The 28000-nt window shown below is 49.4% G+C and overlaps 3 protein-coding genes across 4 annotated transcripts in view; 2 read left to right on the plus strand and 1 right to left on the minus strand.

Annotated features, from left to right (window-relative positions):
* Positions 1-134, plus strand: part of zpr1 (ZPR1 zinc finger) — a 29065-nt gene extending 28931 nt beyond the window's left edge. The window contains exon 8 of the mRNA XM_085968217.1: positions 3-134. Coding sequence (XP_085824343.1) covers positions 3-128 — 126 coding nt within the window. The 3' untranslated portion in view covers positions 129-134. The remainder of the gene's footprint in view (positions 1-2) is intronic.
* bud13 (BUD13 homolog) lies at positions 79-27998 on the plus strand. 2 transcript variants are annotated; one of them, XM_085967617.1, is made up of 11 exons: positions 79-145; positions 7693-7795; positions 11653-11737; positions 12837-12891; positions 13923-14620; positions 19629-19909; positions 21301-21415; positions 23291-23429; positions 23833-24017; positions 25541-25622; positions 27516-27956. In XM_085967617.1, exons 2-11 carry the CDS (start codon positions 7694-7696, stop codon positions 27607-27609), a joined length of 1836 nt encoding a protein of 611 aa, XP_085823743.1. In that variant the 5' UTR covers positions 79-145; position 7693; the 3' UTR covers positions 27610-27956. The 2 variants fall into 2 exon arrangements, with proteins under 2 accessions (XP_085823743.1, XP_085823742.1); XM_085967616.1 differs by lacking the exon at positions 79-145 and adding an exon at positions 4684-4840 and having other exon boundaries at positions 27516-27998.
* Positions 3052-28000, minus strand: part of LOC147100191 (uncharacterized) — a 59064-nt gene continuing 34115 nt past the window's right edge. Inside the window, exon 10 of the mRNA XM_085967619.1 lies at positions 3052-3213. Coding sequence (XP_085823745.1) covers positions 3111-3213 — 103 coding nt within the window. The 3' untranslated portion in view covers positions 3052-3110. The remainder of the gene's footprint in view (positions 3214-28000) is intronic.

Consider the following 28000-nt stretch of genomic DNA (forward strand, 5'->3'; position numbering starts at 1 on the left):
AGAATTTATACGCCCCAGATCCTGATCCAGAAATGAAGATTGAGAAATACGAGCGCACGTTTGAACAGAATGAGGAACTTGGTTTGAACGACATGAACACTGAAGATTATCAGAAAGTGGATAAATAGTGCAGCGGAAATTTAAAGTGAGGGCAGGGTGGAGTCGGGAGGGGAAAGCCGATGTGCGGAAATTTAAAGTGAGGGCAGGGTGGAGTCGGGAGGGGAAAGCCGATGTGATCAGGCAGAGTGCCACGTGAAATATTAGTTATTTATCAAAGGAAGCATGAGTCACATAAAGAGCGAAGCATTGGTGTTTATACTGGAACATGGTGTGGGCATGAGTACATCCAGTCCAGGTACTTTCTCCAGTCAAAAGGTCCTGAATATTGGAACGCCATTTGGTGCAGAGTAAAGGGAATAGTTCCTGTTTGGGGAATGAAGGGGGGGGTTTTACCCCCATCTTTTTCCTCCTGTGGCCACCCCTCCTCCAAAGCCAGGAGTGAAAGTCCATGTAGTGTAGACTTCAACGGGATCTTCCTGATCAAACTCAGGAGGTGAAATTGCAGGCACGAGCCTATTTGCCATTAGCCTATCACAGCCCATCTTGTACAGCGCTTGTGCCTGGATCTGATCCCCTGTTACTTGTTGGTCCAGACTTTAGTTTAAAGTCAAATTTAATTATTTTATTTTTTTATAAGAGTGTGAGCGTCCTTCATATTTTCAATACTTGTGTGATTTCATAGGTCTGTATATAAAACAGGGAACATTACCCCCCACCCCCAGATAGGTCTGACTAGGTGGGTAGACCGTCCTGTCAGGATAACTGATGCACCACGCCCTGTTCTCCATTATCTGCTTTTATTATAGTGGTTATATATCGCAGTCACTCCAGATTGTGCGAGTTGTACAGTTTGGTGTGAAGCCTGCAGCGATCCAAGCTACGAGTGGTGGATCAGAATACAGTATTGCCCAATGGGGATTGTAGCTGTTCCACACAGTCCTGCTTTCTTGTCTTGAGTTGTTGCATGTTTGGTGGTCAAGAGCTGATGGAGGATTTGATTTGCATGATGCTTAGATGGTCTGCCATGACTATACAATAGGAAAAGCTGCTCCTATTTGCATTGGAGGAGGATGGATTCATTGTTAAGGTGGCAAGTGCAGGAGTGGGACCCAGGCAACCTGAACGAAGGGGTGCAGCTTCATGTCATTTCCCAGGCCGCTGCATTTTGGTCGAATCCAGATCCCCTGAATCCCTGGTCTTGTTTCACAATCCTAACCTTGGATAACCCTCTGAAGCCTTCAAATGCTTGTTTTGTATTATTTTAATAAGTGCTGGAAAGGGTTTGCTAACGACCCCAAAGACATGGCAGAAATTGGTGTTATCCAAGTTATTTGCTAATCGTCTGTGTAGACAATGACTGAACAAAATAACCGGGTGTGTTTATTGTGTCGGCAAAATCCTAACTTAAATGCTGAGCATAAATCCATATTTCCTGCTGTTTGATGTGTTAATGGGGGAATGGAACTCGGGGCGGGGGGGGGGATGGAACTCGTGGGGGGGGAATGGAACTCGGGGGGGAATGGAACTCGGGGCGGGGGGGGAGAATGGAACTCGGGGGGAATGGAACTCGGGGCGGAATGGAACTCGGGACGGGGGGGGAATGGAACTCGGGGGGGGGGGGAATGGAACTCGGGGGGGAATGGAACGCGGGGGGGGAATGGAACTCGGGGGGGCGGGGGGGGGAATGGAACTCGGGGGGGCGGGGGGGGGAATGGAACTCGGGGGGGCGGGGGGGGAATGGAACTCGGGGGGCGGGGGGGGGGGGGGGAATGGAACTCTACATTTCATTGCAACAAAAGTAAAATAGTACAACTGCTGGAAATCTGAAATAAAAATTCAAAAATGCTGGAAATACTCAGCAGGTCAGGCAGCATCTGTAGAGTTCTGATGCAAGGTCATCGACCTGAACAGTTAACTCTGTTTCTCTCTCCGCAGATGCTGCCTGACCTGCTGAGTTTCCAGCATTTTCTGTTTTTATTCTACATTTCATTATCCTTGGTTTGCCACTTCAGCCGCGATGTATTTAATAAATATCACATGGATATCCCTTGGAACTTGCAGTTGTCTTTTTCCACCAGCTGGTAAAATTCACAATCTCTATCTGAACTCTATCCAGACCTGTGTATTCATTGAAATGAGTAAAGGCCCTGCCAAAAAACCACATTGGCGGTCTCAAAATCACCAAAGGAAGATGTACGAAGGGGGATGGGTGGTGTGGACTTGCAGAATATTGACTTTCCACCTCGGAGCGGATTTGGAGCCTTTGGTGCTTTGGAATTTCATCATGAGGCCAACTTAAGTGGGGACAGGAGCTCTGCAGTTTCCTCGCTTCGTGATGGTGTTGCAGACGTGTTCTCAAGATCTTTGCTCTCTGGTTTCCTTTTATGGTAATACATATGTTCAGCTTTAGCTGGTTGCATTCCGAGGAAGGAAAAATTAAACCCACCTTTAAGGGACCCAGTGGACTTTGCTGGAGTCTGAAGGGGGTTACCTCGATTTTCCGCTCAGCTTTTGAAACCCCTGTACTTGGTTGGAATGCAAAGGGTATCACCGTTTGCTCTTTTCATTTACAAAAATATGAACATAGGACCAGTAGAGAGCAGCAGGTGCATCGAGCCTGTCCCACCCTGGTATAGTGTAACTTCTGAACGCCACCCCAAGTCCCTCTTTCCCCATCACCCCACACAGCCACGCAATCTCTGGGAAGAGGCAAAATGTTAGACCAGTTTAGGAAACTTTTGCTCCAACTGCTGTAGGTGATCAAGCAGACTTCAGGTGGTGACTGACTGGGGAGGGGGGTCACATCTCCCAAGGACCCTCTATATAGAAAGCTGTTATCCACTCACAAACTCGTCCAGCTCCCTTTTGGATGATTGACAATGCTTAAACTATTTCAAGAGAGAGTTTGTGGTTATTTGAAGCCCCCATTCAAAAAAAAATCAATCAACAGCTTACTCAAGTGTTAGATTGACAATCGCCAATATATAATAAGACATGGATGCTGCACATTTTAAATATTTTTGTAACAAGAAACTTAGATTTCCTGAGATTCAATCAGAAAATAGTTTTACCACTTTGCTGTCTCCAAGCATTTTTCCACTAATTCCTTTTTGAATACCAGCTCTGCTCGCTTTCTCTGATCCCTCGTCATTTCTAGATTAGGAAAGAAAGACCATGCATTTGTATAGTGACCTTCACATCCTCAAGACTCTTCACAGCCAACAAATTATTTTTGAAGTGTTAGGTAAGCAAAAGCAGCAGCCAATTTGCGCACAGCAAGCTCCCACAAACACCAGTTGAGGTAAATGACCAATTGATGGTGCTGGTTCAGGGAAATTGTCACCTTCTCTTTGAATACATGCCATGGGACCATTTACGTCCACTTATACAGGCAGGTGGGACCTCTGTTGCAATTAAATGAATATCAGGAGAGAAGTATAACAGGCGCCTGATCTGATGTCGCCGTTTACACTATCGCCCAAACTCAAAATTACTCCCACTGGCAGCTGTCGGTAATACTTGTGCTCGCTGGAGGGAAGTGTCACCGCCACAGAGTGCCAAATCTTCTCTAAAGCAAAATACTGCGGATGCTGGAAATCTGAAATAAAAACAGAAAATGCTGGAAATACTCAGCAGGTCAGGCAGCATCTGTGAGAGGGAGGGGTCCAGTTAGCATAATGCTGCTGTCATCTCTCCAGCCTTATCACACAGAATCACAGAAACCCCACAGTGCAGATAGAGGCCATTTCGGCCCATCGAGCCTGCACCGACACATATCCCACCCGATCCCCGTAACCCCTACACCAACACATATCCCACCCTATCCCCACGTATTTAATCCCCTTAACACTAAGGGTCAATTTATCATAGCCAATCATCCTAACCCGCACATCTTTGGACTGTGGGAGGAAACTGGAGCACCCGGAGGAAACCCACGCAAACACGGGGAGAATGTGCAAACTCTACACAGTCGCCCGAGGCCGGATTCGAACCCGGGTCCCTGGCGCTGTGAGGCAACAGTGCTAACCACTATGCCACTGTGCTGCCATCCCCTACCAAACACTCCACCATTCCACCTCTGCACATTTAAAACCTCAAGACCCATCTCTTGGACTTAGCTTCTGGTCACAGTTCTCAATTTCCCCTTTCGCAGCTCATGGTGTGGACCTTTTTTGAATCCCAGTGGCACATTTCTTTGTTGATTGTGTTATATAAATGTAAGTTGTTATGGGTAGCGGAGCCCGGACAATCCTGTCCTCGGCTGACACGTACTTTCCAGAAACTGTAGATTGCCCTCCCCCTTATCAACACTGCTTGGACATATTCTTGGAGGCTTCACCACATAACCTCTCACTGTAAATCTCTAGCTCCAATATTTCTATTAGCTAATAAAGGGTTCAAAGAAAATGAATAAAACACTTTTTTTAATGCCCCAATGATTTTTTCTCCTAGGTTGCTCGTAGCACTGTCCAGGTGATTAAACTTTAATTCCAGGACAATCCAGGAGAGTTGGTAATCTTAGGTATGACTTGGGACCATCCCCAGTGCTGGAACAGCCTCTCCTTCACTAAGATGGCGGCTGTAGCTACTTGACTAAGATGGCGGCGGGTGACGCGCGGTTGCCTGGGCGCGGCGCGGTGCGGGCCGGGATTGCGATGGCGGCCCTCAGCAGGGAGGAGTACCTCAGGCGCTACCTCAGCGGGCCCGAGCCGGGGAAGCGGCGGGACCAGGACCCCCCGGCCGGCAGGAGCAAGAGGAGAGTGAAAATCAAAGGCGGAGGGTGAGACCCCAGCGCCAGGCCCCGGCCCCGGCCCCGGGGAGAGCACAGGCCGGGAAAGGCCGAGACCCCGGGCTCGGGTTCCCCGCTGCACCCGCAGCTCCTGCTCTAATTGCACGGCCTCGGGTCCCAGGCCGGCGGGGGGCGTTCCCACCCCCGGGTCCCGGTCAATATTTACCAAGAGCACAGAATCAGATGCTGTGGTCATTATCACAACGCTGTTGTGGGAGCTTGCTGTGCGCAGACTGGCTGTTTGGATTCACTCCATTGCATTTGTTGGTTCTCACAGTGACCCGACGATCCCTTGCTGTCAGTGTTCGCTCTGTGATGGGTTACACGTCGTTCACTGTCTTTTCTCTTCATAAAAGCTGATCACAGAATCAGACTGCACAGGAGGAGGCCATTCGGCCCATCGTGCATGTGCCCGCTCTTTGGTAGAGCTCGCCGATTAGTCCCATCTGCAAATTTCTTTATCATGCCCTCTACATTTAAGTCTAAATTATTACCTGGGATGGCAGGAATTGATGTATGAAGAGAGATTGGGACGATTAGGCTTATATTCCCTAGAGTTTAGAAGAATGAGAGGGGATCGCATTGAGACTTATAAAATTCTAACAGGACTAGATGCAGGAAGGATGTTCCCAATGGCGGGGGAGTCCAGAACCAGGGGTCACAGTCTAAGGATAAGGGGTAAGCCATTTAGGACAGAGATGAGGAGGAATTTCTTCACCCAGAGAATGGTGAACCTGTGGAATTCTCTACCACAGAAGGCAGCTGAGGCCAATTCATTAAATATATTCAAGAAGGAGTTAGATATATTTCTTAAGGCTAAAGGGATATGGGGAGAAAGCAGGGACAGGGTACTGAATTTGGATGATCGGCCATGATCTCATTAAATGGCAGAACAGGCTCGAGGGGCCGAATGGCCTACTCCTGCTCCTATCTTCTATGTTTCTATTAATATATACTACAAAAGTAAGGGACCGAGTACTGAGCCCTGTGGAACCCCACTGGAAACAGCCTTCCAGTCGCAAAAATTCCCCTCAACTATTGTCCTTTGCTTCCTGCCACTGAGCCAATTTTGGATCCAATTTGCCACTCTCCCTTGGATCCCATGAGCTTTTACTTTTTTTGATCAGCTTGCCATGTGGGACCTTGTCAAAAGCCTTGCTAAAATCCATGTAGACTACATCAAATGCACTGCCCTCATCGACCCTCCTTGTTACCTCCTCAAAGAATTCAATCAAGTTAGTCAGACACGACCTTCCCTTAACAAAACCATGCTGACTGTCTTTGATTAATCTGTGTCTTTTCAAATGAAGGTTTATACTGTCCCTCAGATTGATTCCAGTAATTTGCCCACCACCGAGGTTAAACTAACTGACCTGTAATTGCTCGGCTTATCCCGTCCTCCCTTATTAAACAATGGTACAACGTTAGCAGTTCTCCAATCCTCTGGCACTACTCCTGTAGCCAGGGAGAATTGGAAAATGATGGTCAGAGCCTCTGCAATTTTCTCCCTTGCTTCTTTTAATAGCCTCGGATATATTTCATCCGGCCCTGGCGATTTATCTACTTTCAAGGATGCTAAACCCCTTAATATTTCCTCTCTTACTATGTTTATCCCGTCCAATATTTCACTATCTTCCTCCTTAACTTCAACGTTGGTATCGTCCCCTCTTGTGAATACAGCTGTAAAGTATTCATTAATACCTCACCCACATCCTCCGCCTCCACACATAGATCATCATTTTGGCCCCTGATAGGCCCTACTCTTTCCTTAGTTATCCTCTTGCTCTTTATGTAGCCCTACAAATTTCTCCCTTCAAGTATTTATCCAATTCCCTTTTGAAAGTTATTATTGAATCTGCTTCCACCGCCCTTTCAGGCAGCGTGTTCCAGATCACAACAACTCACTGTGTAAAAAAATTTAAATGCTCCTCATCTCCCCCCCCTGGTTCTTTTACCAATCACCTTAAATCGGTGTCCTCTGGCTCCCGACCCTTCTGCCACTGGAAACAGTTTCTCCTCATTTACTTTATCAAAACCCTTCATGATTTTGAACCCCTCTATCAAATCTCCTCTTAACCTTCTCTGCTCCGAGGAGAACAACCCCAGCTTCTCCAGTCTCTCCACATCACTGAAGTCCCTCATCCCTGGTACCGTTCTGGTCAATCTCCCCTTAACCTTCTCTGCTCTAAGGAGAACAACCCCAGCTTCTCCAGTCTCTCCACATCACTGAAGTCCCTCATCCCAGGTACCATTCTAGTAAATCTCCTCTTAACCTTCTCTGCTCGAAGGAGAACAACCCCAGCTTCTCATGTCTATCCACGTAATTGAAGTCCTCATCCCCTGGTACCATTCTGGTCAATCTCCCCTTAACCTTCTCTGCTCGAAGGAGAACAACCCCAGCTTCTCCAGTCTCTCCACATCACTGAAGTCCCTCATCCCTGGTAGCATTCTGGTCAATCTCCTCCTTAACCTTCTCTGCTCGAAGGAGAACAACCCCAGCTTCTCCAGTCTCTCCACATAACTGAAGTCCCTCATCCCAGGTACCATTCTAGTAAATCTCCTCTGCACCCTCTCCAAGGCCTTGACATCCTTCCTAAAATGCAATGCCCAGAATGGAACACAATTTTCCAGCTGAGGCCAAACCAGCATTTTATAAAGGTTTAGCATAACTTCCTTGCTTTTGTACTCTATGGAACTGCTGTGTAGTTGTGGCATTGGCAGCTTTCCCTTTTTATTTTGTGATTTAAGCGTTACTCGCACTCGGTGTCTGTATCAGTTTGAGGCTGATGTTGGGCCTAGCTCACGACCAGTTGTAAATCTCTCCCTTTTTTGTTATGATGTAGAATGCGGATTGTGGATGATGATGTGACCTGGAAGAGCCTCGCAAAGGAGAAGGAGGCAGCATTCGAGGCGGCGGAGTCTGCCGAGGACGATGAAGCCCCTGTGGTATGTAGTAGGCTGATAACCTGATCCCTACAGCAGCAGGGCTTGCTCAGTACCTCACGAGTAGATAAGGCAGTTAACAACTCAACACTGCGTGACTCCACTGACACTGCTGCTAAAACCACTTCAGTAATGGCAGTAGTCCATAAAATGGCTGCTAAATGAATGGGGACAGAGGAAAGTACAGGACTGGATAAGGCTCTGCAGTTCATTAACCAGTCCCCAAAACTAATCCCTCTGAGCCACCGAGTCTCCCAAATACTTGTCCAATGCTCCCTTAAAAATAAACTGTTTGATGGGACAGTGTAGAGGGAGCTTTACTCTGTATCTAACCCGTGCTGTACCTGCCCTGGGAGTGTTTGATGGGACAGTGTAGAGGGAGCTTTACTCTGTATCTAACCCGTGCTGTACCTGCCCTGGGAGTGTTTGATGGGACAGTGTAGAGGGAGCTTTACTCTATCTAACCTGTGCTGTACCTGCCCTGGGAGTGTTTGATGGGACAGTGTAGAGGGAGCTTTACTCTGTATTTAACCCATGCTGTACCTGCCCTGGGAGTGTTTGACAGGATAGTGTATCAAACCTACCTGTATACACTGGACCTGCAAGTGCTAAATGATGGATGACACTAAATGTTTAAAATGGAAAGTGTTCACTTACCCCGATGAGCATAAAATTTCACTGCTGTCACTATCACTTTCCTAATGTTTATATCTGATCAGATGCAGAAGAGAAGAGGCTTCTTTTAGCAAAGGCTCTCCTTTATGACCTGTTCACTTCTCCTTTCTCCACTCCACCTGACAGCAATCCCCAGGCAAGAGGGGAGACGGGGGACCTGCCCCCAGATATCTGTCAGTTTTTCACTTGAGACAACTGCTAAGAGCGGGCGGGTCCTGGTGTGACTCCCTCTGGTTTAAATTTCTCTCCCTGTGGGGCAATCCCTCGAATGTGTGAGCATATAATCCCGTGCCCTGAATTGCAACATCTTCCTCATTATCCTCTTGAAGCCATGCTTGAAGTAGAGCAGTTCTCCTGTCTGTTATCGACTAGACTGATGAGGGGTGTGGTGTTTGATCTCGTGTCCGTTTGTGATCTTGCAGCGATGATTGATGTTTGAATGCCTGCTGGTTTTGGCCACGATGATTCTAGAAGGCATTATTATGGTTCTGTAAGTCAGACTGGCAGTATGGTGTGGTATAGGGCACTGGGCAGCCCTTGCAAACCCAACTGTCAGGGTTAGATTGGAAAGATATGAATGAGGACAAGGGATATGGGAACAAGGTGGGGGAAAATGAGTCGGGCTGTTTGCTTGTGTGGAGAGTAAGAGCCTCACAGGCTGGCTGAACCGAATGGCCTGTTTCTGAGTTATTCCTGTGTTGCTTCCACCTCCGTAACATCACCCGTCTCCGCCTCTGCTTTAGTTCATCTGCTGCTGAAACCTTCATTCACGCCTTAGTTACCTCCAGACTCGACTATTCCAACACTCTCCTGGCCGGCCTCTCATCTTCCACCCTCCATAAACTTGAGGTGATCCAAAACTCTGCTGCCCGTGTCCTAACTCGCACCAAGTCCCGTTCACCCATCACCCCTGTGCTCGCTGAGGATAAAAAGCTTTTATAGATGTGTGAAGAGAAAAAGATTGGTGAAGTCAAGCGTAGGTCCCTTGCAGTCAGAATCAGGGGAATTTATAATGGGGAACAAAGAAATGGCAGTCCAATTAAATACATATTTTGGTTCTGTCTTCACAAAGGAGGACACAAATAACCTCCCAGAGATGTCGGGGAACATAGGGTCTGATGAAAGGGAGGAACTGAAAGAAATCAGTATTTGTAGGGAAATGGTGTTAGGGAAATTGACGGCATTGAATGCCGATAAATCCCCAGGGCCTGATAATCTACATCCTAGGGTACTTAAGGAAGTGGCCCTAGAAATAGTAGATGCATTGCTGATCATCTTCCAACATTCGATGGAATCTGGAACGGTACCCATGGATTGGAGGGTAGCTAATGTTACCCCACTATTCAAAAAAGGTGGTAGAGAGAAAATGGGGAATTACAGACCGGTAAGCCTGACATCGGTAGTGGGGAAAATGCTCGAGTCCATTATAAAAGATGTAATAGCAGAGCACTTGGAAAACAGTGACAGGATCGGACAAAGTCAACATGGATTTACAAAAGGTAAATCGTGCTTGACTAATCTACTGGAATTTTTTGAGGATTTAACTGGTAAAATAGATAAGGGAGAACCAGTGGATGTGGTGTATTTGGACTTTCAGAAGGCTTTCAATAAGGTCCCATATAGATTAGCGTGTAAAGTTAAGGCACATGGGATTGGGGGCAAGGTATTGACTTGGATAGAGAACTGGTTGGCGGACAGAAAGCAAAGAGTTGGAATAAACGGGTCTTTTTCTGAGTGGCAGGCAGTGACTAGTGGGGTACCGCAGGGATCGGTCCTTGGACCCCAGCTATTCACAATATATATTAATGATCTAGACAAGGGAACTAGATGTAATATCTCCAAGTTTGCAGACGACACAAAGCTGGGTGGGCGTGTGTGCTGTGAGGAGGATGCTGAGAAACTCCAGGATGATTTGGACAGGTTGGGTGATTGGGCAGATGCAATATAACGTGGATAAATGTGAGGTTATCCACTTTGGTGGCAAAAACAGGAAGGCAGATTATTATCTGAATGGCAATAGATTGGGAGAAGGGGAAGTGCAACGAGACCTGGGTGTCCTTGTGCACCAGTCGCTGAAGGTAAGCATGCAGGTGCAGCAGGCGGTTAAGAAGGCAAAAGGTATGTTGGCCTTCGTAGCGAGAGGGTTTGAGTACAGGAACAAGGATGTCTTGCTGCAGTTGTACAGGGCCTTGGTGAGACCACATCTTGAGTATTGTGTGCAGTTTTGGTCGCCTTATCTGAGGAAGGATGTTCTTGCCATGGAAGGAGTTCAGCGAAGATTCACCAGGCTGATACTTGGGATGGCAGGAATGACGTATGAAGAGAGATTGGGTCGATTGGGCTTATACTCGCTGGAGTTCAGAAGAATGAGAGGGGATCTCATTGAAACTTATAAAATTCTGACAGGACTGGACAGACTAGATGCAGGAAGGATGTTCCCGATGGTCGGGGAGTCCAGAACCAGGGATCACAGTCTAAGGATAAGGGGTAAGCCATTTAGGACAGAAATTAGGAGGAATTTCTTCACCCAGAGAGTGGTGAACCTGTGGAATTCTCTACCACAGAAGGCAGTCGAGGCCAATTCATTAAATATATTCAAGAAGGAGTTGGATATATTTCTTACGGCTAAAGGGATCAAGGGATATGGGGTGAAAGCAGGGACAGGGTACTGAATTTGGATGATCAGCCATGATCGCATTGAATGGCGGAGCAGGCTCGAGGGGCCGAATGGCCTACTCCTGCTTCTATCTTCTATGTTTCCTACTTTGGCTAAAATTCTTATCCTTCTTTTCAAATCCCTCCATGGCCTCGCCCCTCCCTATCTTTGTAACCTCCTCCAGCCCCACAACCCCCCGAGATCTCTGCGCTCTGCCAATTCTGGCCTCTTGAGCATCCCCGATTTTTAATTGCTCCGGTATTGGTGGCCGTGCCTTCAGCTGCCTGGGCCCCTAAGCTCTGGAATTCCCTCCCTGAACCTCTTCGCCTCTCTACCTCTCTCTACTCCTTTAAAACACTCCTTAAGCCCTACTGACCAAGCTTTTGGTTACCTGTCCTGATATCTCCTTTTGTGGCTTGGTGTCAAACTTCGTTTGATAATCGTTCCTGTGAAGAGCCTTGGGGCGTTTTACTGCGTTAAAGGCGCTATATAAATGCACGTCGTTGTTGTGCTTTGTGTTGATCTCTAGGTTGCAGAGTTCATTGATGAAAGGCCTAATGTTATTCAACAAATGGAAGAATTCCGATCCAGTAATAAGTGGAAGATTTTAGGAGGTATGTAATGAAGTTGTGAGGCAATCTTTTCAAGATCAATCGGATTTCATTCTTGTCGTGGATTTGGATTTGAAGACCTGTAATTGGCAGCAGTGTTTGTAAATTCATTGTTAGGATGTGGGCAAGGCCGGCACTTATTGCCCATCCCTAGTTGCCCTGAGAAGGTGGTGGTGGGCCGGGCAGCCTTCTTGAACCACCACAAGTGGTTTGATACACAGTGTCTTGCTGGGCTAATTTCAGGGGGCAGTTAAGAGTCAACCATGTCGGTGAGGGACTGGAGTCACCTATAGGCCCAGACCGGGTAAGGACGGCAGGTTTCCGTCCCTAAAGGACATTAGTGAACAGTTGGGTTTTTACAACAATCCGACAGCTTCATGCTCACTTATTTCACTGAATTCAAATTCTCAAACTGCTATGGTGGGATTTGAGCACGTGATTGCTAGTCTAGCAGCATAACCACTGCACTCCTGTGCCCTGTTGGCCATGCCAATTGTGGGAGGCACAAGTGTTGCCCACCCCCGTACCCCAATTTTCGATCTTTGGAGGTGCTGACACCTCCCACAGTACAGGATCCATAGGCATTGACCATCCTCCAGTGCCCCTCCCGATGGACCAGCTTCATTTATCGGCCTAGACAGTCAGTGTTGGCAGGATATGTGACTTTAAAGGACACCGTAGCACTGGTTACTGGATAGTGATTAGGAGAGGGGACCTAACAAGGGCACTGAAGTGAGTTGCAGTGCCGTTACTGCGATCGGCCAACACAGCACAGCCTGGAGAGTGCCTGGGAGACTGTGCTCTGTGTGGGTCAGTAACGCGCTGTAAGGAGCATTTACCTATTGAAGCACCGGGGTATTTTGTTTGAGGGATTTGTCGTGCCTTTGTTGCACATTCACACTCGAGTGAAGCTGAACTCTGATTCAGTGAATCGGCGGGTGGGTTCTGTTCAATCCCTCCCCCGTACGAGAAATAGACAAAAGCACAGAGAGTTAAACTTTATCGTCACTAGTGTTTGATTCCTTTAAACACTAGTGAAAAGGAAGCACAAGAGGGACTCCTGGTGTCGAGGTCATTAACTTTGTGACTGTTTCTTTGTTAGATGAAAACGATGACTCCCAAGGGTCAGACCTGTTTTTACAGACACACACAGGCGGGTAAGTGCGATACGACGGACGTTGCGCAGTCTGTTTGAAGAGGCTGCAGCCTTGCATTGACTGCCTTCTCATTGTTGGCTCCACTTCCTTTTTGAAGGCGTTCAATACAGTAGACGTAGAGAAACCTTTTCCACTTGTGGGGGAGTCCAAAACTAGGGGCCATAAATATAAGACAGTCACTAATAAATCCACTGGGGAATTCAGGAGGGCTTCTTTACCCAGAGAGTGGTGAGAATGTGGAACTCGCTACCACAGGGAGTGGTTGAGGCGAATAGTATAGATACATTTAAGGGGAAGCTAGATAAACATGAGAGCATGGAGTAGAAGGATATGCTGATGGGGTGAGATGAAGAGGGGTGGGAGGAGGCTTGTGTGGAGCAGAAACACCGGTTGGGCTGAATGATCTGTTGCTGTGCTGTAGACTCGATGTAACTCTGTGTTTGGAGTGATTCATCCACCGTGTTTGTTTCCGTTCTCTCTGCGTATACGTGTCCACCTAGTTTCCGTTCGGAACCCCTCTCTGCACTGATCTACGGCAAATTGATAAGCTCACTGCACGGGGATTGTGCGCACAACAACCTGCATTTATATAGCGCCTTTAATGTAGTAAAACATCCAAAAGCACTTCACAGGAGCGATTATCAGACAAAATTTGACACCGAGTCACATAAGGAGATATTAGGACAGGTGACAAAAAACTTGGTTAAAGAGGTCGGTTTTAAGGAGCATCTTAAAGGAGGAGAGAGAGGCGGAGAGGTTTAGCAAGCGAATTCCAGAGCTCAGGGCCCAGGCAGCTGAAGGCACGGCCGCCAATGGAGGGGTAAAGAGAGCGGTGGACAAACCTGCCTGCGGTACAGTGGGACTCTGATATGCTGCCATCACGCTCCGTAACTCCTTTCACTGTCTTTACAGCCGAGCCCGACTGGGAGAATGTGTGTGTAGTTAAAATAAATCTGTAGTAAAAGTACTGATGTCTTGCTGAACCAAGTGTCTGTATTGCCATACACTGACATGTGTTTTATTTTCTTTAGTTTGTTACCGGATTCCAAGTCTGCACCACATAACAGGATAGATGGTGATCCTCAGCTTACTAAGAGAAAAATCGGAACAGTTTCTCCTGACCGTTCACCTCCCAGGAAACAACGTCATGATTCTCCTGACCTTTCACCTCCTCGGAAGGGACGCCATGACTCTCCTGACCTTTCACCTCTTAGGGAGGGATGCCATGTTTCTCCTGACCTTTCACCTCCCAGGAGGAGACGCTGTGATTCTCCTGACCTTCCACCTCCCAGGAGGGGATGCCGTGATTCTCCTGACCTTTCACCTCCCAGGAGGGGACGCCGTGATTCTCCTGACCTTTCACCACCTAGGAGGAGACGCTGTGATTCTCCTGACCTTTCACCTCCCAGGAGGGGACGCCATGATTCTCCTGCCCTTTCACCTCCCAGGAGGGGACACCGTGATTCTCCTGACCTTTCACCTCCTAGAAAAAGACTGTCTAAAAATACAGAAAAACCCATCAGATCTGCAGACCTGCCTTCTAGAAGGACTCGGTATAATTCCCCTGACCTTTCACCTCCTCGGAGGAAACAACACGACTCCTTGGATTCCTCGTTACCCAGGAATGTCGGATATGGTTCTGACTCCGATCTGTATCCTCCCCGGAAAAGACAGAGCAGTTCCCTGGACTCCCAGTCAGCTGCAGCAAGGAAGCAGACCGGTGCACGAGGTATCCAAATGTTGGTCAGGCCAGGCCCTGATACGGTTTTCTCGCTTCACAATAATTGTTTAAAAAGGTAGAATGTTATTTCATAGAATGATATAGCAAGAAGGAGGCCATTCGGCCCATCCTGCCTGTGCTGGCTCTTTGAGTGAGCTCTCCAATTATTTCCACTCCCCTGCTCTTCCCTCATAGCCCTGGAAATTTCACCCCTTCAGTTATTTCATCGTTCCCTTTTGAAAGTTACTATTGAATCTGCTTCCACCGCCCTTTCAGGCAGCGCATTCCAGATCACAGCAACTCGCTCCATAAAAAAGTTCTCCTCATCTCCCCTCTGGTTCCTTTGACAATCACCTTAAATCTGTGTCCTCTGGTTACCGACCCTCCTGCCACTGGAAACAGTTTCTTATTAAAACTATTTATGATTTTGAACACCTCTGTTCTAAAGAGAACAACCCCAGCTTTTTTTAAATTTATCTCGCAGCGGTCTGGTACGCAGGGTCAGCCACATTGCTGTGGGTCTGGAGTCACATATCGGCCAGACCAGGTAAGGACGGCAGATTTCCTTCCCTAAAGGACGTTAGTGAACCAGATGGGTTTTTACGACAGTTTCATGGTCACCATTATTGATACTAGCTTTTTAATTCCAGATTTATTTAATTAACTGAATTTAAATCCCCCAGCTGTGATCATTAGTCGAGGCCTCTGGATTACTGGTCCAGTAACATTACCATGATGCTACCGTACCCTTCTCCAGTCTCTCCATGTAACTGAAGTCCCTCATCCCTGCTACCATTCTGCTAAATCTCCTCTGCACCCTCCCCAAGGCCTTGACATCCTTCCTAAAGTGCGGTGCCCAGAATTGGCTACAGTATTCCAGCTGGGGCCTAACCAGTGTTTTATAAAGGTTTAGTATAATTTCCTTGCTTTTGTATTCTATGCCTCTGTTTACGAAGCCCAGGATCCTGTCCTTTTTTTTAACAGCCTTCTCAACTTGTCCTGCCACCTTCAAAGATTTTCAATTCAATGAAAACTAGATGACACATTCTCCTAAATTCTGAGAGTATTCCCAGGAAAGGGGCCTCGCAGTTGGGGTTATCTTGGTTCTTTAGAAATCGCTGCAGTGTCGTTGAGTTCGGGGGCACCAGAGTCATCAGAGTCAGCTTACGCCCTCTGATCACGTTCAGATTGGACGCTATGTTATTGGGCTGCAATCTCTGTACCTGCTGACAGGCTCCACAGTTACACCTGCTGCACTCCCACAAGTTCCTTCCTATTAGATTGGAATCTCGCAGCAAGGTGGCCTTTGTGATAGTTCTTGTTAAGCCAGTGCTTACAGCCTCGCTCCTTCCTGTGTCACTAACCTGCAGCCCTACAACCATCCGAGAGCTCAACGTGTGCATGCACCCCTCCCCCCACCGCCCCCCGCTCTCTTCACCCCACCTTTGGCAGCTGTGTCTTCAGCTGCCTCTAAACCTCTCCGCCTCACCAACTCTCCTCCTTTAAGACGCTCTTTAAAACCTATCTCTTTGATCAAGGTTTTGGTCACCTGCCCTAATATCACATGTGGCTCGGTGTCAAATTTTGTCGAATTACACTCCTCCCCGGATCCGCAAACCCCGCCTGTCGACCCCAGGACCATACCATTGAATTAGTTTCCCTCCTCGCCACAATCTCTGCATGTGGGTTGCTGCCGTTCACTGGCCCATTTCATGATGCAACACAACAGTAGAGACCCGGGATGGAGGCGACGCCAATCAGGACTGGGGCTCGGAATCACAGATCAGGTGGGCACTGGGAGAGCCAGGCTTCGGGAGCCGCAGATCGGGAGTGAGGGTGGGAATGCCGCAGCCTAGAATTATATTTCCCACTTTTTGCACCTGCTGTTACCATCAACCACTCCCAGGGCAGGTACAGCACGGGGTTAGATACAGAGTAAATCTCCCTCTACACTGTCCCATCAAACACTCCCAGGGCAGGTACAGCACGGGTTAGATACAGAGTAAAGCTCCCTCTACACTGTCCCATCAAACACTCCCAGGGCAGGTACAGCACGGGTTAGATACAGAGTAAAGCTCCCTCTACACTGTCCCATCAAACACTCCCAGGGCAGGTACAGCACGGGGTTAGATACAGAGTAAATCTCCCTCTACACTGTCCCATCAAACACTCCCAGGGCAGGTACAGCACGGGTTAGATACAGAGTAAATCTCCCTCTACACTGTCCCATCAAACACTCCCAGGGCAGGTACAGCACGGGTTAGATACAGAGTAAAGCTCCCTCGACACTGTCCCATCAAACACTCCCAGGGCAGGTACAGCACGGGGTTAGATACAGAGTAAAGCTCCCTCTACACTGTCCCATCAAACACTCCCAGGGCAGGTACAGCACGGGTTAGATACAGAGTAAAGCTCACTCTACACTGTCCCATCAAACACTCCCAGGGCAGGTACAGCACGGGGTTAGATACAGAGTAAAGCTCCCTCTGCACTGTCCCATCAAACACTCCCAGGGCAGGTACAGCACGGGTTAGATACAGAGTAAAGCTCCCTCTACACTGTCCCATCAAACACTCCCAGGGCAGGTACAGCACGGGTTAGATACAGAGTAAAGCTCCCTCTACACCGTCCCATCAAACACTCCCAGGGCAGGTACAGCACGGGTTAGATACAGAGTAAAGCTCACTCTACACTGTCCCATCAAACACCCCCAGGGCAGGTACAGCACGGGTTAGATACAGAGTAAAGCTCCCTCTACACTGTCCCATCAAACACTCCCAGGGCAGGTACAGCACGGGTTAGATACAGAGTAAAGCTCACTCTACACTGTCCCATCAAACACCCCCAGGGCAGGGGCAGCACGGGTTAGATACAGAGTAAAGCTCCCTCTACACTGTCCCATCAAACACTCCCAGGGCAGGTACAGCATGGGTTAGATACAGAGTAAAGCTCCCTCTACACTGTCCCATCAAACACTCCCAGGGCAGGTACAGCACGGGTTAGATACAGAGTAAAGCTCCCTCTACACTGTCCCATCAAACACTCCCAGGGCAGGTACAGCACGGGTTAGATACAGAGTAAATCTCCCTCTACACCGTCCCATCAAACACTCCCAGGGCAGGTACAGCACGGGTTAGATACAGAGTAAAGCTTCCTCTACACTGTCCCATCAAACACCCCCAGGGCAGGTACAGCACGGGTTAGATACAGAGTAAAGCTCCCTCTACACTGTCCCATCAAACACTCCCAGGGCAGGTACAGCACAGGTTAGATACAGAGTAAAGCTCCCTCTACACTGTCCCATCAAACACTCCCAGGGAAGGTACAACACGGGGTTAGATACAAAGTAAAGCTCCCTCTACACTGTCCCATCAAACACTCCCAGGGCAGGTACTGGACGGGTTAGATACAGAGTAAAGCTCCCTCTACACTGTCCCATCAAACACTCCCAGGGCAGGTACAGCACGGGTTAGATACAGAGTAAAGCTCCCTCTACACTGTCCCATCAAACACTCCCAGGGCAGGTACAGCACGGGTTAGATACAGAGTAAAGCTCCCTCTACACTGTCCCATCAAACACTCCCAGGGCAGGTACAGCACGGGTTAGATACAGAGTAAAGCTCCCTCTACGCTGTCCCATCAAACACCCCCAGGGCAGGGGCAGCACGGAGTTAGATACAGAGTAAAGCTCCCTCTACACTGTCCCATCAAACACTCCCAGGGCAGGTACAACACAGGTTAGATACAGAGTAAAGCTCCCTTTACGCTGTCCCATCAAACACTCCCAGGGCAGGTACAACACGGGTTAGATACAGAGTAAAGCTCCCTTTACGCTGTCCCATCAAACACTCCCAGGGCAGGTACAGCACGGGGTTAGATACAGAGTAAAGCCCCCTCTACCCTGTCCCATCAAACACTCCCGGGGCAGGTACAGCACGGGTTAGCTACAGAGTAAAGCTCGCTCTACACTGTCCCATCAAACACTCCCAGGGCAGGTGCAGCACGGGTTAGATACAGAGTAAAGCTCCCTCTACACTGTCCCATCAAACACTCCCAGGGCAGGTGCAGCACGGGTTAGATACAGAGTAAAGCTCCCTCTACACTGTCCCATCAAACACTCCCAGGGCAGGTACAGCACGGGTTAGATACAGAGTAAAGCTCCCTCTACACTGTCCCATCAAACACTCCCAGAGCAGGTACAGCACGGGTTAGATACAGAGTAAAGCTCCCTCTGCACTGTCCCATCAAACACTCCCAGGGCAAGTACAGCACGGGTTAGATACAGAGTAAAGCTCCCTTTACGCTGTCCCATCAAACACTCCCAGGGCAGGTACAGCACGGGGTTAGATACAGAGTAAAGCCCCCTCTACCCTGTCCCATCAAACACTCCCGGGGCAGGTACAGCACGGGTTAGCTACAGAGTAAAGCTCGCTCTACACTGTCCCATCAAACACTCCCAGGGCAGGTGCAGCACGGGTTAGATACAGAGTAAAGCTCCCTCTACACTGTCCCATTAAACACTCCCAGGGCAGGTACAGCACGGGTTAGATACAGAGTAAAGCTCCCTCTACACTGTCCCATCAAACACTCCCAGAGCAGGTACAGCACGGGTTAGATACAGAGTAAAGCTCCCTCTGCACTGTCCCATCAAACACTCCCAGGGCAAGTACAGCACGGGTTAGATACAGAGTAAAGCTCCCTCTACACTGTCCCATCAAACACTCCCAGGGCAGGTACAGCACGGGTTAGATACAGAGTAAAGCTCCCTCTACACTGTCCCATCAAACACTCCCAGGGCAGGTACAGCACGGGTTAGATACAGAGTAAAGCTCCCTCTACACTGTCCCATCAAACACTCCCAGGGCAGGTACAGCACGGGTTAGATACAGAGTAAAGCTCCCTCTACACTGTCCCATCAAACACTCCCAGGGCAGGTACAGCACGGGGTAGATACAGAGTAAAGCTCCCTCTACACTCTATATATAGGATGTAATTCTGTGGAAATCTTGCTGCCTAGGTTTGTCCCCCACGCGACAAAAGGACAGAAGAGCAGCAGGGTCTCCACGGAGACGACAAGACCCCGATTCTGACCTTTCGCCCCCACGAAAAGGGGGTCAACGTTCTTCCGACTCGGACCTATCGCCGCCACGGAGGAAGAAGCCGGAGTCTCGTGAATCGGAACACAGGCCCGGCTCGGGGAGCTCAGACCCATCGCCCGCTCGGCAGAGGCTGCCCTCCCGTAAGCCGGCTCCCTCAGGAGGGAGAGGAGTCCACCAGGCCTCGAGTCCAAGCACAAAGGTAGGGCCGGGCGGGGTCTCAAGTGATGCAGTAATTGACTGGAGAGCTGAGGCTTCACAGGAGGTACGCTCGGAATACTGCCGCGCACATGTGGAGGCTGCAAGCTCGAATCTTGATCTCAGAGGACATTCCCACCTGTGATTCTCAGGATTATGTCTGAGAACACTCCTGTGAAGCACCTTGGGGAGTTTTGCCACGTTAAAGGCACCATAGAAAGGCAAGTTGTTGTTGATAAACGGATGGATTACTGGTTTTACTGGCGGATGAAACTGCTCTTTTCCTTTCGCTTCTCACGGGTCAGTGACGACGGTTCACAAGTAGCTGACTGAAGCAGACTGTAGATAGCAACAAAAAAACTCAGCTCATAAGCTTTTACCAAGTGTTGCCTTTATTTTTCCTTGTTTTTGTAAGCGGTATTCTTTCCCATGTTTGGTTCTTTCCCATGTTTGGTTCCCTCCCCTCACCTGTGGCCATGAACCCCTGACCGTGCTTCCCACGTGCCTGTGCTCGATCTGAATGATGGCCACTCGGGATAAGTAACCGAGTCTAGCGGTGACAGTTTGAAAATACTTTACTTCTCCAATTCTCCCTCCTCTCCAGACGGCTCTGGGTACATTCCCCCTGGGCTCCGGGTACATTCCCCCTGGGCTCCGGGTACATTCCCCCGGGCTCCGGGTACATTCCCCCGGGCTCCGGGTACATTCCCCCGGGCTCCGGGTACATTCCCCCGGGCTCCGGGTACATTCCCCCGGGCTGCGGGTACATTCCCCCGGGCTGCGGGTACATTCCCCCGGGCTCTGGGTACATTCCCCCGGGCTCCGGGTACATTCCCCCGGGCTGCGGGTACATTCCCCCGGGCTGCGGGTACATTCCCCCGGGCTGCGGGTACATTCCCCCGGGCTGCGGGTACATTCCCCCGGGCTGCGGGTACATTCCCCCGGGCTGCGGGTGCAGTCCCGCAGGTTCCGGGTACATTCCCCCGGGCTTCGGGTGCCGGGCACAGTCCCGCAGGTTCCGGGCGTCGGGTACAGTCCCCCGGGCTCTGGGCACAGTCCTGTGGGTATGGAAGCCCCAACTGCTGACAATCCCGTCCTAAAGGCCCAGGCAATGCAGTCCTATTTGCTGTTGTGTTACTCACTTGCCGGTTTGTCCTGTTTAAATGCTGTGGGTCTGGAGTTTTGGAAAAGGCTGTTCTTCGTGCTGTTGCTTCGTTATTGGATTAATTTTCAGTCAGAACACCGGGATCTGTCAGTATCAGCAACTGGCGATATTGGGGATTTACTGGCTTTAAGCTTTCTGGGGGTCCTCTTCTCACTCTCCCCATCGAAACCGACAGAAAAACAGATTTGCGAAATCTTGATGGGCTGACAATTTCTTTAAATGTGTTTCAGTTTCAAGGGAATGAGATGCTGTCTGGGGGTCAGGCTGGTCTGGTATCGACAGATATACTGAGGAAAGAGAAAGAGGACCGGAGAAAGAGGGAGCGAGCAGCCGAGCGCTTGGCAGGTATCGACGCAGCACGCGGGCAGTCCCAGCACGCGCTGTGTTACACTGTTCTTTGGTTTTTTCCCCGATGATGCTGACTCTATGGCCTCGCAACCACCCCCCCCCCTCCCCTTTTACCCTGCTTAAATGCCTATTCTGAATGTGTGAACCTGAACAGAGTATTTAACCAAGCAGGGCATCACCACAGGGCCTGATCCTGCTCATACCTGCTGGTCAAATACCTGCACGTTCCAGCAGGGCCAGTGTATAGTTCAGGAGCAGCATCCTTGGCCGGTCTCAGCGACACCGAGCTCTGTTGTAGCTCCTCCAGTCCTGCCCCAGCTGGCTCAGCACAGTAATATGAGTTGGTGCATTTAACCCCTGACTCACAACTCAGCTGCTTTGCTCATGTTAATAAGGGTAATGTTTTAATTCATTAATATTGATGGGTAGGAAGTGGGTATACCCCAGTGGTCAGTGCTGGGTCCATTTTTGTTTTTCTTTCTTACTCTCTCACTCTTTTTCTCATTATATGATTTAGACTTGAGTATCAGCAGTTTTGAAGGCATAAAATTAGGGGTCTGGCAAATAATGAGGACTGTTAAAGACTTCAGGAGGACATGGCCAGGTTAGCAGAATGGGCAGAGAGGTGGCAGCTGCAATTTAATGTGGTGGAGTTTGAGGGGAAATAATGAATGGGAATGTGCACGCAATGGAAAGGGGTTGCAGGATGTGGGGGAACAGAGCAACCCTGGGGATTTAAATCCACAATTCTCTGAAAGTGTGAGTGCAGGTTGATAAAGCCATAAAAAAAAGCCAATAGCAATTTGTGTTTTATAAGTAGGAGCATCGAGTGCAAGAAGAATAAGGTAATGATAAACTTGTACAAAACATTGGTTAAGCCACAGTTAGAGTACTGTGTGCAGTTTTGGAGCCATAGAGAGCATTGATTCACCCGGGTAACGAGGGGAGACTTGAGGCACTGTGACTATTCCACTGTAACAGAAGAGTATAAGGAGATTTAATCGAGGATTATAAAATGATGAAGGGTTCTGATAGTGAATGGAGAAAGCGTTTGTTGGGGAGTTGGTGACACGGGGTCATTCAGTTAAAACTGCCGCTGAGAGTGAGAGGGAGATTGGGAGACATTTCTTTAGACAGAGAGTTGTTTGAGTGTGGAATGCTTTATCACAGAGTGAGGCAGAGTCCATCGCATCTTTTGTGGGAAAATTGGATAAATATTTTCAGCCAGTTGTTGGCAAACACCTTGAAACCAATCAGCTGTTCACCCCCTCAGTTAAGGAATGGTGTGCGTAGTAGGGAGATCTGAAAGGAAGGAGATAGCAAGGTGTTTTAGGAAAGCATGACTGTATTTCTGGAATTTTAAAATCACAAATTTGGAAAAAGGCTTGGATTTTTTCCAGACGAGTTAAACTTGAGATAAGCAAGAAGGTCTGTCATTGTTAGAAATCGTCATCCCCGTCTCCCTCAGTTATATCCGACTCTACATCCTGCCTTTTACACTCCAGCCACTGCTTTCCGCCTTTTGGGCTGTCCGCACCCAAACCCTTGTACTTCATGAAATTTCCCTGATTAAGGGGAACAGCGGACAGCTTGCTCCTACCCAACACTCCGTGTGCCTCTCCAGCTGGATGTTAGGAACTGTGCGGAACAGCCTGTGCTAACTCGCCTGCCCGTCTGGGTGCATATGTGTCCCGCCCCGCCCCGTCCCCGAGGAGTTGTCCCACTGCCACGCTGGTCCCGCCCCTGTTGTGACGGCTGAGGATGTGAAATTCCCTGGTGACGACACGCAATGTGAGCCGGTATCTGGTTTAGAAATTCCCAGTGATAACCACCTGACGATGCTGAGATCTTTTTTTTTTTCCTGTTTTAAAGATGATTCCAGAAATGCCACCACTGTGTTCCGAGACAAATCCGGGAAAAAGAGGGACTTAGATCAGGAGCGGATCGAGCACAAGAAGAAGGAAGAGGAGAAAGCGGCAAAGCAAGAAAAATACGCCCAGTGGGGCAAAGGGTGAGAGTGACAGAACATTAATAAATCTGCAGCACCAGCACCTCAGGGGGCAAGGCGGGCTCCAGCAATACTTAACTGGAACAGTCCCTTTACACTGGACTTAGGGTTGCTACAACTGTCACGATCTCCCTCATTTTATTATGCTCCGTTTCCCCTCTTCCCTCCCCTCCCCCTTTCTCTCCCCCAGTTCCCCTCCCCCTTTCCCTCTCTCTCTTCCTCCCCCTTTCTCTCGCTCTCCCTTCCCCCCTCTGTTCCTCCCCTTTCTCTCCCTTTCCCAACACCCTCTTCCTCCCCCTCTGTTCCTTTCCCTCCTTCACTCTCTCTCCCCCTTTCCCTTGAGCTCTCTTCCCTTTCCTTTCTCTCCATCCCTTCTCATTCTTTCTCTCTATGACCTATGTTTCAGGGTGGCTCAGGAGAAGCAGCAGAGAAAGAACATTGAGGATGCTCTTCATGAGATGCAGAAACCGCTCGCTCGACACATCGATGATGAAGACCTGGACCGCTTCCTGCGTGAGAGAGAGCGAGACGGAGACCCCATGGCTGGGCTGATCCGGAAAAAGAAGGAGAAAGAGGCCAAGAATAAAAATGGCGAGTTTAAACATGGTGAAATGAAGGGGCCCAATACTGAGGGGGTTTAGACATGGTACTGTCCGCTGGGGCGGGGAGGGGGGGGTTTAGACATGGTCCTGTCCGCTGGTACGAGGAGGGGGCGGGGGGGTTTAGACATGGTACTGTCCGCTGGGACAGGGAGGGGGGGGTTTAGACATGGTCCTGTCCGCTGGGACGGGGAGGGGGGGGTGGTTTAGACATGGTACTGTCCGCTGGGACAGGGAGGGGGGGGGGTTTAGACATGGTCCTGTCCGCTGGGACAGGGAGGGGGGGTTTAAACATGGTCCTGTCCGCTGGGACGAGGAGGGGGGCGTTTAGACATGGTCCTGTCCGCTGGGACAGGGAGGGGGAGGTTTAGACATGGTCCTGTCCGCTGGGACAGGGAGGGGGAGGCTTAGACATGGTCCTGTCCGCTGGGACGAGGAGGGGGGCGTTTAGACATGGTCCTGTCCGCTGGGACAGGGAGGGGGAGGTTTAGACATGGTCCTGTCCGCTGGGACGAGGAGGGGGGTGGGGTTTAGACATGGTCCTGTCCGCTGGGATGAGGAGGGGGGGCGTTTAGACATGGTCCTGTCCGCTGGGACGAGGAGGGGGGCGTTTAGACATGGTCCTGTCCGCTGGGATGAGGAGGGGGGGCGTTTAGACATGGTCCTGTCCGCTGGGACGAGGAGGGGGGCGTTTAGACATGGTCCTGTCCGCTGGGACGAGGAGGGGGGCGTTTAGACATGGTCCTGTCCGCTGGGACGAGGAGGGGGGCGTTTAGACATGGTCCTGTCCGCTGGGACAGGGAGGGGGAGGTTTAGACATGGTCCTGTCCGCTGGGACGAGGAGGGGGGCGTTTAGACATGGTCCTGTCCGCTGGGACAGGGAGGGGGAGGTTTAGACATGGTCCTGTCCGCTGGGACGGGGAGGGGGGTGGGGTTTAGACATGGTCCTGTCCGCTGGGATGAGGAGGGGGGGCGTTTAGACATGGTCCTGTCCGCTGGGACGAGGAGGGGGGCGTTTAGACATGGTCCTGTCCGCTGGGACAGGGAGGGGGAGGTTTAGACATGGTCCTGTCCGCTGGGACAGGGAGGGGGAGGCTTAGACATGGTCCTGTCCGCTGGGACGAGGAGGGGGGCATTTAGACATGGTCCTGTCCGCTGGGACGAGGAGGGGGGCGTTTAGACATGGTCCTGTCCGCTGGGACAGGGAGGGGGAGGTTTAGACATGGTCCTGTCCGCTGGGACGGGGAGGGGGGTGGGGTTTAGACATGGTCCTGTCCGCTGGGACAGGGAGGGGGGCGTTTAGACATGGTCCTGTCCGCTGGGACAGGGAGGGGGAGGCTTAGACATGGTCCTGTCCGCTGGGACAGGGAGGGGGGCGTTTAGACATGGTCCTGTCCGCTGGGATGAGGAGGGGGGCGTTTAGACATGGTCCTGTCCGCTGGTACCGAGGAAAGGTTGTTTCAGGCTAAACAAAGACAAAGTGTCAGCTGAATGTGTGTCTGTTTCCCTTTGTAGAAAAACCGTTGTACAGAGGCCCGGCACCTCCTCCCAATAGGTTTAATCTCAACCCTGGGTATCGCTGGGATGGAGTGGACAGGTAATGCACAACCTCAACTTTAAAAAAAAAAGCATGAAAATGTTTGTAACTGGAATTAAAAATTGTATTGATCCTAGATGTGGTGTGGAGATGCCGGAGTTGGACTGGGGTGTACAAATGTAAGAAGTCTCACAACACCAGGTTATAGTCCAACAGTTTTATTTGAAATCACAAGCTTTCGGAGCGCTGTTCCTTCGTCAGGTGAAGTGGAGAGATGCATAAAGACACAGCTTATATAGTCAGAGAATAATGTCAGATGTTTACAGGTAATCTTTCTAACTGCCATTTATCACACCTCGGCAGAGAGATAATCACAGCGATCAAAGGTGTGAAAGGTGTCCAAACAGGTCAGTCAGGAAAACATTACATCAAAGAACAATGAGGTGGGGTCACAAGGGGTCAAATATTGCAGATGCTGGGGTCTGTATGAAAAACAAAAAAACACAAAAAACATTTTTTTTGCTGGAAATCACAGCAGGTCCGGCCGCATCTGTGTAGATGCGGCCGGACCTGCTTTTGTCTGTTTTTTGTCTTTTTTTGTTTTTCATACAGACCCCAGCATCTGCAATATTTGACCCCTTGTGACCCCACCTCATTGTTCTTTGATGTAATGTTTTCCTGACTGACCTGTTTGGACACCATTCACACCATTGACTGCTGTGATTCTCTCTCTGCCGAGGTGTGATAAATGGCAGTTGGAAAGGTTACCTGTAAACATCTGACATGATTCTCTGACTATATAAGCTGTGTCTTTATGCATTTCTCCACTTCACCTGACGAAGGAGCAGCGCTCCGAAAGCTTGCGATTTCAAATAAAGCTGTTGGACTATAACCTGGTGTTGTGTGACTTCTTACATTGATCCTAGATGGGTTATTAAACAACTTGCAGGAGTCTGGGCTCCAGGGTATTCAGATCGTATCAGCAGGGATTGCTGCGTAAAAAAGTGGGACCAGGAGCACCTGGCGGCTTAGACAGTAGCTGGAGGATATGGAATTAAAAATGTAAATATTAAAACTTGCAAAGCTCTAGGGAAGTGAAATAAATAGCAAGTGATGTGGAGCAAAGGCGGGTGAATGGAGTTGAGGTACAGATCAGCCGTGATCTTATTGAATGGCGGAACAGGCTCGAGGGGCCGAATGGCCGACTCCTGCTCCTATTTCTTATGTTCTCTACTGTACTTCAGCCTGAGGGGCTGCTCCAGTCAGTACAGGGCTACCAGGAGTACAGTATCCCTGCACCAATCCTGTAGAAGGTTTGAAATGTCCTGTTCCTGGTCACGTTTCAATTGGGGTGGGTTCCCAGCTCAAAGACTCGACATTAAATCCCAGTTTTGGAGGGGATGATCAGGAGTGACAGCTGCAGAGTGTCAAACCTGTGACTGGGACATTTAATTTCATGTCCCAGTGATGATTTGTGGAGGTGGGGTGGCAGGAGAAGGAGGTGATTGCCCCGTCAGTCTGGGCTGCAGTAGTCGCTGGAACTCGTTCAGGCACTCGATCAGCAGGCTGGTCACCTGGGGCCTGGGACCATTCTAACCTCACAATCTAAGCAAAAGGTTCATTCAGAAATATGTACTTGGACCCGGTGACTCATTACTAGTGCCTCATAGCCTCAGGCAACTGAATGCCCAATAAATGGCCTATTTAGAGGTTGCAGCAGTACACCTATCTGTCACATGGACAAGTGGCGGGGCAGTTGTTTGAGTGAGTGCAGTTAATCAAGCTGAAATCTTTGAGCAATCTCACTGTTCCATTCTCTGTCGCTAACCTCCCTCACCTGGATGAGAAGGAAGTTCACAAAAATAATCCAGCTGTAGAAATTACATATAGTTGCTCACACATTGCACGTTTGAAGTCACTGCACCAACAAGAGAATGTTTTTTAAACTTGCAGGTCGAATGGGTTTGAACAGAAGCGGTATGCTAGACTGGCGGATAAGAAGGCGGTGCAGGAGATAGCGTACAAATGGAGTGTGGAGGATATGTAAACCGCTAAACGCGATCCCTCTCCGCACACAGACACCGTCGTACTGGGACCTTGGTACTCCATGGAATATGTGATGGGCAAAGACTTCACTGAACCTTGTTTTCTAACCACTCCTGTGCAATGTGAGCTCTGCATATCTGGGACTATCGAGAGAAGACAAGAATCTTTTTTTATTCCTGTTAATATTTTGTCCTTTTTGAATATAAAGTTTGTACTGTGCAATTACAGGTCTGTTTGGTATGGGGACAGTCTGTCTTGTGAACTGTGTCTGGCTCGAACTGGTGACGGGGCTTTTCCCATCATTGCCTGTTTTTGGATTTATCCAAATTAATTTATTTTTGAACTTTGTACAGCTGAAAATCTGGATGATTTAACACAGTTCGGACTTGTCA

This window comes from Somniosus microcephalus, chromosome 26, assembly GCF_052327205.1.
Source record: "Somniosus microcephalus isolate GS21.2 chromosome 26, FLI_Smic_1.0, whole genome shotgun sequence".
Taxonomy (NCBI): Eukaryota; Metazoa; Chordata; class Chondrichthyes; order Squaliformes; family Somniosidae; genus Somniosus; species Somniosus microcephalus.